This window comes from Chinchilla lanigera, unplaced genomic scaffold (genome assembly GCF_000276665.1).
Source record: "Chinchilla lanigera isolate Chin_1 unplaced genomic scaffold, ChiLan1.0 scaffold00100, whole genome shotgun sequence".
In the NCBI taxonomy this organism is placed as follows: domain Eukaryota; kingdom Metazoa; phylum Chordata; class Mammalia; order Rodentia; family Chinchillidae; genus Chinchilla; species Chinchilla lanigera.
Window position 1 is genome coordinate 2,276,207 of NW_004955501.1, and position 13,974 is coordinate 2,290,180.

General features: G+C 34.6%; 1 protein-coding gene across 1 annotated transcript in view; it reads left to right on the top strand.

Moving 5' to 3' along the window:
- Nucleotides 1-13,974, top strand: part of Stag1 (stromal antigen 1) — a gene marked incomplete in the record, with an annotated part of 394,726 nt that overhangs the window by 205,593 nt on the left and 175,159 nt on the right. The window contains 1 exon segment of the mRNA XM_013505748.1: nucleotides 5,397-5,601. Within this exon segment, the coding sequence (XP_013361202.1) occupies nucleotides 5,397-5,601 (205 nt within the window).

A 13,974-nucleotide genomic window follows, 5' to 3' on the forward strand; every position in this document is an offset into this window, starting at 1 on the left:
GAGGAACTATTCATTGCTGTTTTGATCATGTACAGATCATTTTTGGTTTCTGTTAAAACTCAAGTACTTAAGGATAAAGCAGTAAACCTTCCTGTGCTACATACATAAGCTCTGCTTTGCAGTGTGACCTCTTAAGAGATTTTTGTTTTCTTTCAATCTGAAACCCCTTTTGTGTTGTTGGGTTTTGTTTTTTTTTTACTGGCTCTTGAAGCTTTGCACTGCCAACCTTTCCCCTTTTCCCTTTCCCCATTTACCCACAATAAGAATTACTGAAACATCTAAAATTGACTTTTCCTTTATTTGATTGTCTCACCACTTGAGAGCAGAACTCCAGTTTCCCTCTGTTGGCAAAATAATTACTGGATAGCCATTATGTTCTCTCTGAAGTTCTTTTGTAAACTGTGGGAAGTGCTGTTGTACAGGAATTTACAATTCCAGAACCATGTAGCTCTAAGATCTAGAGTAAATTTATCATTTGTTTTCTTAAAGTCTTACTTCTGTCATCTTTATCTCTGTCAATAGTCACCAGTGCATGGGTGCAAGATTATATATGTTCAAAGTACATGCTAGTTCATGTAAATGCTAGTTGTATTACATTTTTCTGCACAGAGATCCTCTTCCTCCCCATATTTTCTGAACATTGTTGGAGGAATTGGTTTTTTAGTAGCGTTTATTAACTGTGTCACCCTTCTTGTGGATTTCTGTTTGATAATCTTCCTAAACTTCTTTTGCTTTATTACTTCTCTGTTTCTCACTGGATATGATTTGCTTTTTGATTTGTTTATTGAATAAAGTTTTTTGTTCAGAATATCAACATATGACTTTCCCTAAGTATCACAGTATTAATTATGGGTAAAACATTTGGGCTACCTGATATTTACATCTCTTTTGTTATTGCTGTTAGTTGTCTCTCATGAAAAAATTACAATATTTCTTTGTGAAGGAAGCAAGTTTTCAATAATTCATTGCCCATAAGAAACTCTTGATATGGGAGATTGTTTTCTTTTCCCAAAATGTTTTTCCTTTTAGCTGGGCATGGTGGCACACACCTGTATCCCAGCACGCCAGAGGCTGAGGGAGGATCTCTGTGAGTTTGAGGCCAGCCTGGGCTCCATAGTGAGTTCAAGGCCAGCCTGAACTACCTAGTAAGACCCTGTCTCTAAAAAAAAAAAAAGTTTTTCCTTTTGATATTAATCTCTGCACAAGGTACAAAGACTAAAAGATACAAACTGATGAACATTTAATATATAGCCAATAATTTGCCTAGGTTCATGTTTTGTTGTTGCTATCATTACCTCTAATGTACCCTAGGTTTCAGATTTTCATAATGTGGACTGCTTTTGCCTTATTCTTAAGATGTTAGAGGGTTTTCTTTTCTTCTGTTGTTATTATTATTATTATTGTTGTTAATTTATTGCAAATAGAAATTCAAAGTCTTTAGTTCTAGTACTACCAACAGATAACCCATGGATACACTGGACAGGTTCAAAATGTCCTCTAGCCAGGGGTGGTGGGGCACACATGTAATCCCAGCACTCAGGAGGCTGAGGCAGGAGGATCATTGCAAGTGCAAGGCCAGTATGGGCTACAAAGTGAGCTTAAGGCCAGCCTGAACTGAATAGTGATACCTGTCTAAAAAAGACCAAAAAAAAAAAAAGAAAAAAGTCCACCTCCCTCACTAAATACTATAGTTTTCCCTATTACTGAGCCCTTCCCATTGGTACTATCCAGAAGGCATGTGGAAGTGTATGGAGTACATGTGTAGGACATTTGCCCAGAGGGAAGTTGCAAGTTTTTGTACCCCTTCTCACAGTGACCCTAAATTCCTCTTGGGTGTGTTGTAAACAGAGAAGCTGTTCTTCAGGCCACCTGCTTTAACCCCCCCAACACAGAGGGTTTTTCTTAATGTTCATACTCTAGCTTCTATTCTCCCTGCACAGCTGTGCCATAGATGAAATCACTCGCCACACCTCTTTCCTTCCCCGTTGTTTGTTCGTGTTGCTTGTTGCATGGAGTCATGTGGGCATCTATTGTCCTTGCCCTACCTGTCTTAATGGTGCTTGTGTTCCTGGAGCCACCAAGGAACCTTTTCAGCTTTCCTGTCTTCCTATTATTTCTGTGTTTGGCCTTGAGTCGGAATTTTCTAGATCTTTCTCAAGGCTAACAGATGTAGCCTAGTTGGTTGGGCTTTTTTGTTTTGTTTGTTTTTTTTTTGTTTTGTTTTTTGGTCTTTTTGAGACTGGGTCTTGCTATGCAGTTCAGGCTGACCTTGCACTCACATTGTAATCCAGGCTGGCCTCATACTCACAACAATCCTCCTGCCTCAGCCTCCAGAGTGTTGGAATTACAGGTGTGTGCCACCACGCTCGGCTGTAAGGCTAACAGATTAATAGTGGTATGAGATTCAGATCCCTGGGCAATGTTTGGTTTTCTCTGTCAAGTAGAGAATTTCTTTTTCTCCCAACTTGTGGGTCTTTGCTTATGCCTTGGAGTAACTCAGTTTACTGTTCCTCCCCTGTAGTGGATTGATAATTGGTGGTCAGCTTATAATCCCCAGCTGAACTGAGTAAGGGCGGTCCTGGGTGTGGGAGGCCCACCTGGGGATTGTTGCCAACAGCATAAGAAGCAGACCTGGAGAAGGAGAAGAAAGGCTTTGGGGAACTGAAGAAGGTTGTTGGGAGTTGAGAGACATTGTTGGAGCTGGTAGAAGCTGTAAGGAGCTGTTGGTTGTTTTGGAGGAGCTTGTCATGCTGGATTTCCTGATGAACTTGGCTGTTTTCATCCTCCAAGGAACTTAGGACCTCATTGGCACTGAGAATGGCTTTAGTTCACTTTAGTGGAGCTCTGGTCCCCACTTTGAGCATCGCTTCCTGGCTCTGGAGGGGAAGATGGTGCACTGCTGGCCTCCAGGAGAAGCTTGCTGTGTTAGCTTCCCTGATGGGAACTCGGTCATCTTGATCATTGGAGGAGCTCGGGACTTCACTGTTGCTGAGGATGGCTGTGGTACCTTTCAGGGGAGCTCTGGTTCTTATTTTGAGCATCGCATCCTGGCTCCAGTGTAGATCCCTCAGCCTGCTAGCACAGATCCTTCATCCTGCTGGCACAGACTTTCTGGGTTCCACCACTGACCTTTGGGCCTTCCCAGTGCAGATTGGTTAAACAGGCCTGCATGAGATATTGTTATGGGCTCTGAGCCTCCACTTGGATTCGTGGGAGGCATTGTTAAGAGCTCTAGGCCTTCAGCTGCACTCGTGCAGGACATTTCCGTGGGATCCAGGTCTTCAGCTAGATTTCTTGGACTATAATGTGTGGACAGATTTCCTGCACTCTTTTGTGTGTCGTTCTTCGGGTGACTATTATAAATAATCATACGAGAGATGTGTCCTGTATTATATTGTTCCCCTTGCAAAAATAAGCCCCAAACCAACACATCCGCTTACCTGATTAAGGCTTCAAATTTGTAGGAGGAAAATGTTTGGAGAAGCTAGCTAGGATTATTACCATTTTTCCTTCAGCAGTTGAAGATTACCCCCTGAGGGGCTACCTCTCCAAGAGAGATTTCTATTTTCCTACCCAGTCTGCAAGCTTTGTTGCATCCAGGAGGTTGTGGAAAATAGTTTTGAGTGCAGGCTTTCCTCATTAGTCCACACTGACAAGCTAGCACACACTTTGTGTTTTGACAGTTCATTAAAATTTTAGTTTTTTGGTTTTTTTTTTCTTATTTTAAGTGTTCGCCATCTCTTTGCCTTTTGAATTTCCACTTGTGTACCTAAATATTTTAGGATGTACGTAAATATTTTGTACCTAAAATATGTACCTAAAATATTTAGGAGCGGGAAATAGTTACCAGCCGTAGAAGTTAACATTTAGGTGTGTTTACTGGCCAGTGACCAAATCAAAGGAAGCCATACATTTTGGTAAAAAGGAATGAAGTATTTATTCATGCTAGCCCCAAGGAGATGGAGGGACCCATTTGCCTCAGATCACCAACTCACTTGGTACGGGTGGGCAAGGGTCTTTTCTAGTAAGGAGCAAAGGGGAGGGGGAGCACAGAGAGATAATGCAGATCCTCCAGGCTTGCTTCGTCACTTTCAGCCATCTTGAGCTCATCCTCCTCTTTCTACTAGAAAGGAAACCAGGCTTACCTTTTGGGACCAGCATCTGCATAGCTGGTATTTGGTCTAAGGAGAGGAGAGGGTGTTGGTTATTTGCTCAACACGAAGAAGTTTGGAGAAGTTGCATATCTCTTTTAAAAAAAAACTAAAAGTGTCATTTTGCAGTGCCTGTTACATTCTGAGTTAAGTTCAGCTCCCATTGAAACAAGATGACACAGTCTAATGATATCAAGAGCTTATACTATATTTTTTCTTAGAAGAGTTAAATCCACTGTGTGAAATAGAATTAAGATCAAGTTTGTAGAAAAATTGATGAGGCTGGCATGTGAGATGTGAAAGGCAAGTTTCAGAATTCTCAATAGAAGGCTTTATACTTTCAAAAATCACAGTCTTAGAAATTCGGTTTAAGGGCGGGCATTGTAACACATACCTATAGTCCTAGCACTCAGGAAACTGAGACAAAGGATCTCAAGTTTGAGGCTAGCCTTAACTACGTAGAGACCTTATCTATAAAAATATGAAAGATGCTGTGCAACACAAGAGTTATGATTACCTTGCTCTAAATATCCTTCTTTTAAGCTTTATTTTTAATTTTTTTTTACTTTAAATTATTTCAATAAAGGTCCTATACAACAAACTGAAATTTATTTTGAATGAAAAGCTTAGAACAATCAAATAAATAATGATTCTAAAATAATAATTTTAAGTACTTTTCTTTTTTCTGGTGAAAGAATCTTAGTATCTAACTCAGGCTGGCCTTGAACTCATTAGGTAGCCCAGCTGGCCTCAAACTCCACAGCAATCCTTCTGCCTCAGCCTTCCAGTGCTGATATTAACATGTGCACCATCACTCCTTGCTAGTTGTTAATTAGTTGCAGTTTAAAATGAAAACAGATAAAACAGTCAGTGTACCTATGAAAGTCATGTTTTTGTCTTTATCCTCCCCTCCCAGCCCAGTACTATGGAGTGAACTGAAGGCCTTGCACATTTTTGGCAAGTGCTCTACCACTGAGCTACATCCCCAACCTTTTTTTTTTTAATTGACAGAGTCCTGGTAAGTTCTCTGGGCTAGCCTCAAATTTGTAATGCTACTATCTCAGCCTCCTGATCACTGGGAATAAAGGCATGTGCCATTGAGCTTGGTTCACCTGCTATATTTGTCTACATGAACTTTTGGGCAAAAAAAAAAAAAAAAAAAGATTTCTATATAGAAAGGGAAAACAAAGCCTTTGGTTAATCTGCTATCATGTTGTACTTAATATATTTTTTAATGCCTTTTAGGACAGTGGTGATTATCCCCTTACCATGCCTGGACCTCAGTGGAAAAAGTTTCGTTCAAACTTTTGTGAATTTATTGGAGTCCTGATTCGACAGTGTCAATATAGTATAATTTATGATGAGTATATGATGGACACAGTAATCTCCCTTTTGACTGGTTTGTCAGACTCCCAGGTCAGAGCTTTTAGACATACAAGTACCCTTGCTGGTAAGTAAGCAATTTTTCTTTTCCTTTTCATCTAGTTGTTTTTTTAATTAAAACATTTTTAGATCAATACCAATTTCAACTAATCACTGTGTTCCTGACAACACATTCATCGTTTATCTGAATGTTTTGCCTTAAGAATAAAAATTGAAAATATCTAACCAGTATCAATAAATGTCTGTCTAAATGTTTAATATCATGTCTTTATTTTATAACAAACATTTTAAGAGATCATTATACCATACTTCTTGATAAACCCTTTGTAGTAGTTTCTTTTAAATAGTAGTCTAAATTCCAGATTTACAGTATTTTTTCCTCCACTTAATTGCTTTGCTTTATTGTTCATCGTTATTATAGGTAAGTGTGTCAATATTTGTTTATATTTTTGAAATAATTCTGCCTAGTGAGACAGCATTCTTTTAATTACTGCTGTGTAACTTACACATGTCTAGGTAACATCTCTAACATCAGTTCATTAGGGTATGCTATAGATATTCTGAAGGATTGACAGATTTGCAGTTTTCTCTTTTGCTTTATTTTTTTTTAAATTATCTTGATAACTTGTCAGCCAAATATAATCTTTTTTTTTCTCAGTTTTTCCACAAAACAGTTTTGTTAATTTAGCAATTCGGTTTTCTTCTTTGACCTTAATTGTGCTTACCTAAAACTATTTTCATTCATTTTATGGAGTGTGCATATCTGTGCACATATGTAAACATAAACATATTTAATTTAAATACTCCTAACATTTTTATTAGCCATAACTTTATCTCTGTTCATCTCAATTATTGCCATGACAAAACCAGATTTATGTTCATTAGCTGCATTTTTATTTTACATTTAAATTTCAATATCTTGTGTATCTAATTTATTTAAACATTATTTCTTACACTTTGGCATACATCAGAATCTATTTAAAGGCTTGTTGAAACAGATTACTTTGCCTGACCCCTAGAATTTAACAGTGATACTGAGCTCAGTGCTGTGGCATATGCCTCTTATCCCAGCACTTGGGGATGCTGAGGCAGGAAAAATCACAAGATCAGGTCCTACCTGGATAACCTAGTGAGACCCCCTTCTCAAAATCAAAAAAATCGAAAGGGCTGATGATGTAGCTAGTTGATAGAGTGCCCCTTGATTCAGTCTCTATTACTAACAAAAACAACAAAAAAGAAGTGATACTAGTCTTTGTGTTTTGAGGACCATACATTACAAATGCTTGTCATAAAATTATGTCATTTTCTGACTTAACCCATGCACAGAGCCAAATTTGGTACTATCTAGAATCATCCTTAACTTTCTGGGTTATTTTTCCAATTTTATTTTTTATCTTACTCCATGGAGTTAAATGCATGTTAGTGTCTATCATTCTCTTGAAGTTCTGTACCAAATTAATATAAAATCTTTTTGATAGTGTCCATTTTCTCATTAGGAGGAGAGCAAGATGTTTACCAATTTTATCTTTTTTAAGGTAAAAGAAAAGTATAAGTTACTGTTGAAAAGATTTCTTTAAGGAATCTACAACAAAAAAATTTATTTTGGATTTCGAGAATAGACTCTTAGCATTAAGGAGAGAAAGAAATCCGATGCCTAATTGTATATTATAAAGGATACTGTAAAAAATTTTGTTGATTACTTGAAAATTGTCTGATGTTACAGATTCTTTTCTAATTTCGTGATCTTTAGTATCTTACACATTTGTTCTTTGCTTTTTTCTTTTAAAATACTTCCTGTTCCCTTTCCATCTTATTTTCTCTCCACTGTGTATACAGTAATTTACCATTTACCTGGTTGTCAGATGCACTAACAACAAATCAATTTGAAATAAATAAAACTTTAACCTAAGTTAATTGCTTCTCAGTAGCGAAAGTTTTCATCAGAAAAATTAATTAACTTGCCTTCACACTGACGTTATTGTATGGTTTCCAAGGGCCAGGAGAGAAGAAGCACCAAATTAATGAAGGACTAACCTAAGATACTTCCTTGATGATAGTATTTGAAATGACAGTTCTCAACAGAATAGAAGATGGAAAACTTAATTTACACATCTCAAGCTAAAGAGCAATAGGTGCATCTCTTTAGGGTATCATACCCACCTTTAATCTAGAAACCTGTGAATTCTGCATGTAAAATTAAAGATATGTCACATACTTTATTTAGAAGAGAAACAGTATTATATTATAGAAATATGCAGAATATTTTGACTCGTAAAAACACTGTCTCAATACCAGGAGTATTGTTAAATGGTAGAGTGCATGCTTAACATACATAAAGTCCTGGTTCAATCCCAGCATCAGGAAAAAACAAAACAAAAAAAAAGGTCATAATTTTCTGACAGTAATTTGTTTGCAGTTGTCCGCCAATGCCATGTAAATGATGTATTTCTGTATTTGAGCTACCTATATTATGATTTTCCATTTTAGTTCTCACTCCATTGGCTCATTTTCAGTATTTTTATTATATTATTTTCTCTGTTTATCCCATCGGTTGTCTATGTCTGCTGATGTTATATATGCTTAAATATATTTTCATTATAACTTTGTCTTCCTTCTGAGTTAAGTAGCTCCTCTTTCCCTGTAGTTCTTTATTTACCTGTTTACATGGTAGCTTGAATAACTGCTTGATGAATGCCATTTTATTTTCACCTGACCTCTTTGATGTCATCATATAGCCTATTTGCATTTGAAGTTATTTTTAAAGATCAGATATCAAAAAAGAAAAAGTTATAAACATGGTTATACTGATTTTTTTAAGAAGATAGAACCTGTGTTCGTTTTCTAAATTTACTTCAAAATATTACTGTAATTCCCATATATCTACAGTAATGATCATATCTTCCAAAGCTCATTTGTATAAAATGTGAGACAAAGTACAGAGAAAACTTAATATTGAGCTGGACAGTAATTATCCACTTATTCAAGGATTTTTTTCTTCTCATCTTTGCCCTTTTTATGGTATGTTTGTGAGGATAGATTAAAAGATAATCATTTTTATTCACTTTGCAGGACAAGTCTTGGGGACTAGATAAAATGGGCAGGAACATTTAATCCTCTGCTTCAAAGACTATGTGCATGGACAGTTACAAGGCAGTTTGCCAGATATGATTAATCGGCTTTGGAATAAAATGCTCCTTGACATTCCTTATATCTTAGCTGAGAAGAGAGACAATCAGGTTAGTTATTTTGTAGGGTACAGATATGAGTTCCATAGCTTTGTAAGTCACCAAAGTGGTCCTATCAGTAGAACTTTTAATTTGTTTTCAAATACCCCATTCTCTTGTTGTGAATTAACTGTGTCCCTTTTGTCAGTGTTTATGCATTGCATTTAATTGTATATTTTTACTACATTTTTATTAAAAGTTTCTGGCATTCTGTAGTTCTCCAGGTCTATTTATCCTACCCTTGCAAAAATAAGAATTCTCATTTTTCCATTGGAGGTAAACTTTTTAGAATACTTTTATCATTAAATTGATAGCATTTTATTTTATATCAGATCTTTTTAATGTTTCTCTTAATTAGAATTTTAAAGCACACTGTCCTATTTACTTGAACCATTCTAATATAGAAGCTCATATTGCAGTATAGTTTTTATTAACTTGTTTCTCAGAAGTAAATGCCCTTATTTCTGTTCTAAATAGCTATCAGTTGAACATATTACAACTTAGTTTGTGGCTTTAATTTATATAAGAAATACATTGTCATAATCATTCTGGTGGAATTATAGTCTAATAGTGGAAACCTTTTTCCCCAAATTTGATGAAATTTTAATGTTATGAGAAAATATTCTGTTTTTTCAAGGTCAAAAATACAGTGTATAGGGCTCTTTTATCGCTTTGTTGTTTGGTATTATGATATTACTCTCCACAAATCTTTTTCAGAACTATAGTTATTTTTACACATTTGGTTTTAAATGTATGCTAGCACTTTATATATTGTTTATTTCAAATTTTTTATAGTTGACAATTTTTAGCATGAGTAATTTTGGTTTAACTTTCTTATCTTTTTAATTTTCTCATCTACATAATTTTCTGTGCTCTAACAAATAGATTAATTCTGGCCACCTCTCACTTCTAAGGTAAAAATGTGCATTTGCACAAAGGAGAATTAACTCAAAATTTTTATTAATAATGAATTGGTGAATGATTCAGTTTTAATTTTTCTAAAATTAATTTGGGAAAAATTAGAAAATGTGGTCAAGATTATCATGTGGGTAGTTTTGACAAGTGGTTAACAGTAAGTCACTCTCAGACTCTTGAAGGATTAAACATTTTATAGTTTATTCAAGACTATCTTACATTATTGATTTATTTACATATGTTTAATTATTAACGTTTCTTACAAAGAGAGCATCTCTGCACATTTTCTTTGAGGAAAGGCATGACATATGAAATTATTTTGTTTATTAATCATAGGTTGAAAGTCATTTTGAGAAATTTGATATCTTTCCTTTGGCTTACAGTTGCAGAAACTGTGATAATGAGTTCTGGAGCTAGAATTTCTAGATTCACATTCCTCTGCCTTTTACTAGTTGGATAACCTTATGCTAGTCAAGCTTTATCTTGCCCCTCTTCTAATACAAAGTTAGAAAGATAATAATATATACCTTTTACTAAAAGAGGTAAAAGAGCTTAGAAGAATGCCTGACATTTAATAAACATTATCCTATAATGTCAAGAAGGGCTAAGAGTGTTCCTTCAACTAATGTTTATGCCTTTACCAAGAATGTATATTAAGTACTTTCTGTGATTTAGTTATAATAGGGATGGCAAATGGGGGAATCAGAAATAAGCAAGTAAGTAAACTTTTAAATAGCTAACATCATGTATTTTCATTTATCTTTTGACACTGAACTCCTATTCTATTTATTAAATTCAACGGAAGACTTAACCAGACAGGTTATTTATGGTTAGGACTTTAAAATTTTAGGAAAACCTGTATTTTAAAGGAATGGACCATAGAGGTATAAAGAATCTTTATGTTTGTATTCTATTTTTCTTAAATTTATTTTTTACATTCATTCTTTGACAAGTTTACCTTTTTATTGCCTTATACTTTTATCCTTTGTGGTAGTTTATCTTACTATCTTTTGTCTTTTCCCTCCATGCTCTGAGTATAAAATCTTCATTCAATTCTTTTAGTATCTTTAGATAATGAATTTCTAATGTTTTTGGGAGATTCATGCATGATGGTTGGCCAGATATAACCATATCATATAATAGTGCCTATAAAATTAAGTGTAACCTTAAAATTGTTTTCTGAGTCTGTAATTATGGTCTGAAGTAATTTTTCAATTTTTCTAACTAAAGAACTATCATTTTCTTAGATTTCTGTCTGTTACTTGCTATTGTCAGTTCTGAAAATTAGATTTCTCTTCAAGGACAATTTTTGAAAAAACAGTGATTTTTAAAATGACATAATAAGCATTAAATATCGTATATTTACTGTCCCTAAGTTTTACATTTGTATAATATTGATAGTAGTGGCCCCATCTTGTGATACTATTGTGAAATTCAAGTGAAATGATTTATATTAAGTCTACTTAACATGACACTTCTGTGCTTTTAAAATTTTAAGTCATTCCTCACTTACTAATATTTGTCCTTCAATTTATTTGACTTTTGCTTTTTTTTGTTTTGTTTTGTTTCGTTTTGTTTTTCTTCTGGTACCAGGAATCAAACTCACAACCTTGCCTTGTCAGGCAGGCACTTTGCCACTGAGCTAAATCCCCAGCCCCTGTTTGACTTTTGCTTTACCCCTTTTTAAATCTTCCATTCTTTCATTTTCTTTCTAATTTATTCTGCCCCCCTTTTTTTTTTTTGGTTTTTCTCTGGTACCAGGAACCGAACTCACGACCTTGTGCTTGCCAGGCAGGCGCTTTGCCGCTGAGCTAAATCCCCAGCCCCTATTCTGCCCTTTTGATGTAGGATATTATCTCATAGCTTCTTGAAAAAAATGATATTGTGAAAGTGTATAGTTGAGACTTTGCATGCCTGTTAAGTAGGTTGTATCATCTTGTATAATAATCTCACCCAATATAGATTCAGCAGATATAAAATACTGTAAGATATTATAAAAATTTCTAAGCATTTTCAGCTTTGTTATAATTAACTTTTGGAAAATTTTTGTAGTCAACTACTACTCGGAGACTACACTCAAGAGACTCTCAAGAATGTGTTCATCATTGTGTGTAGATACAGTAGTTAAAATGTAAAAGCTTAATAAAGTATTCTTAGACAAGAATAAAGCACTTTCTTTTTTTTTTTTTTTTTTTGGTTTTTCTCCCGTACCAGGAACTGAACTCACGACCTTGCGCTTGCCAGGCAAGCGCTTTGCCGCTGAGCTAAATCCCCAGCCCCAAGAATAAAGCACTTTCAAAGCCAGTGTGTCAGTGTAATGATGAAAGTCCCCTGGGATTATTAATTTATAAAATATTCATTAGTAATACTAGAAAATTTTAATGAATATTGTATAAAAGTAACAGTATTTTTCAGTTTCGATTGAATAAAATAGTAATTCCCATGTTGTGTCTATCACATGAAATTAGAAGTCTGTCCTCACCTGTTTATGTGTGAAATGAAATCTTATACATTCAGAAATATTTTACCTCAGATAATTAAAATTGATGTTGTATCTGATATTTCCCTGAAAATATATTTGTTGTTGTTCTAGTAAATCAATTACTTTTTTGTATAAAGAAAAAACTGGCCTGGGAGGAGGCAGGATCATTTCATAAGAGTTTGGGATATGGGTTCACTAGGAGATAACACATCTCAAAAGCAAAAGTCACTAAGCTCAACAGAAGCCGTGCGTCATCTTCTACTGGTGAATTCCAGTTGGAACTATCGTTAATTTTAACACTTTACAACTCCTTGATCTTCAAGTCAGTTTTGCTTTACATGTAGAAGTTTATACCAAATGACACTCTTTTAGGTCTCATTCTGCATGCTCACAAGCTTTGATAAACTAATATTATCCTTCACTTATCCATTTTGAGTAACTCAGATCTCTTTTGACTTTGAGATGTTCTCCTTATTGTTAATTTTAAAAATACCTTTTAACCTTCATAATATAATCAAATATTCTACCACTGACAATATGTGAAACTGCAGAATCACTAGCTTGTATTTTGAAATACAAGAATATTTTTCAATATACTGTTGGAGATATTGCATCTCAGGAAAGAAAACATTTACTAAATGCATTTCTAAATGGTAACTAACATAAATACATTTGTTTTCAGGATTTTTATGTTTTACTTTTGTCCAAGGGCAGTAGCAATCACTGTAAACATGGAGTGGGCCAAAATACAGAGTTTTAAAATAATAGATTGAGTGTTCATATGTAAATGGTCATTAGATTGATAGATATGTAAAGTATGTATATATGTTTACATATATAATTACAGTGAAATTGTAAGAGAAATGTGTGCTTATTTTTAGTTATATAGATATGTTTGCAGATAAATGAATCAGTTCTAAAGCATTGAAAAGATCTTTTTATGGTTAAACATCCATGTTTGGAGATGAATAAACTACAAGGAACAAAGGGGAAAATTATGTATTAGCACAAACCCTCTTATTCTTTTACCAGCATTTCCCACATTCTATTTTAATAATGTTAAAAAATATGAATAGACAAATTAATGTTTCAGGTTGTCTCATTCTTGTTGATGAGATGATGTAAAGCAGAAGTTTGAAAATCTTTAGTGTGTTTACAAATACAAATTAACATTTAAAAGTGCATTAATACTAGCTAGGTAGGTAGGCCAGGTCGATTGGAAATTCACATAATACATTTTTAATGAATGTAATTAGTTTATAGGGCTAGCATGTTCTTCCTCTTTTGGAAATTGTGCAGCTTGCTGAGGTAAAAGACCAACTTGGGGGTAAAGAGCATAAAGTGATTATAAATATTTAAGGTGACTTTTGATACATCTGATTAAAAGTGTTAAAGAAGCAATTGTATACAGATCTGTTAGTCAGGAAAGAGGCCTGAACTTGATTAGTATATTGGAAAATTTTTGTAGTCAACTACTACTCGGAGACTACACTCTGAGTAGTGTGTGAGAAAAACCCCTGTTGATGGTGCTACTTAAATCTTTCTGCTGGTGATAAGGATGAGGCTATTTTTAATCAGACAGTGTTAACAAGCCAAATTATTCTCAATTGAGGTAGTGAAAAGTTATTTTGCAGGCACCAAAATGTAATGTAATTTTTTTTCTTTTTTCTTTTTTTTTTAGAAGGTGATCTAATAGGTAGTTCGGAAATGTTTGTCAGGCTTCATTCTCAGAAAAGCAGAGTAAATACTAAGTTTACAACTGGGGCCAGCAGAGAAGCATGTCTAGTGGAAAGCCAAAGCCTGCATATTAGCTGATGTT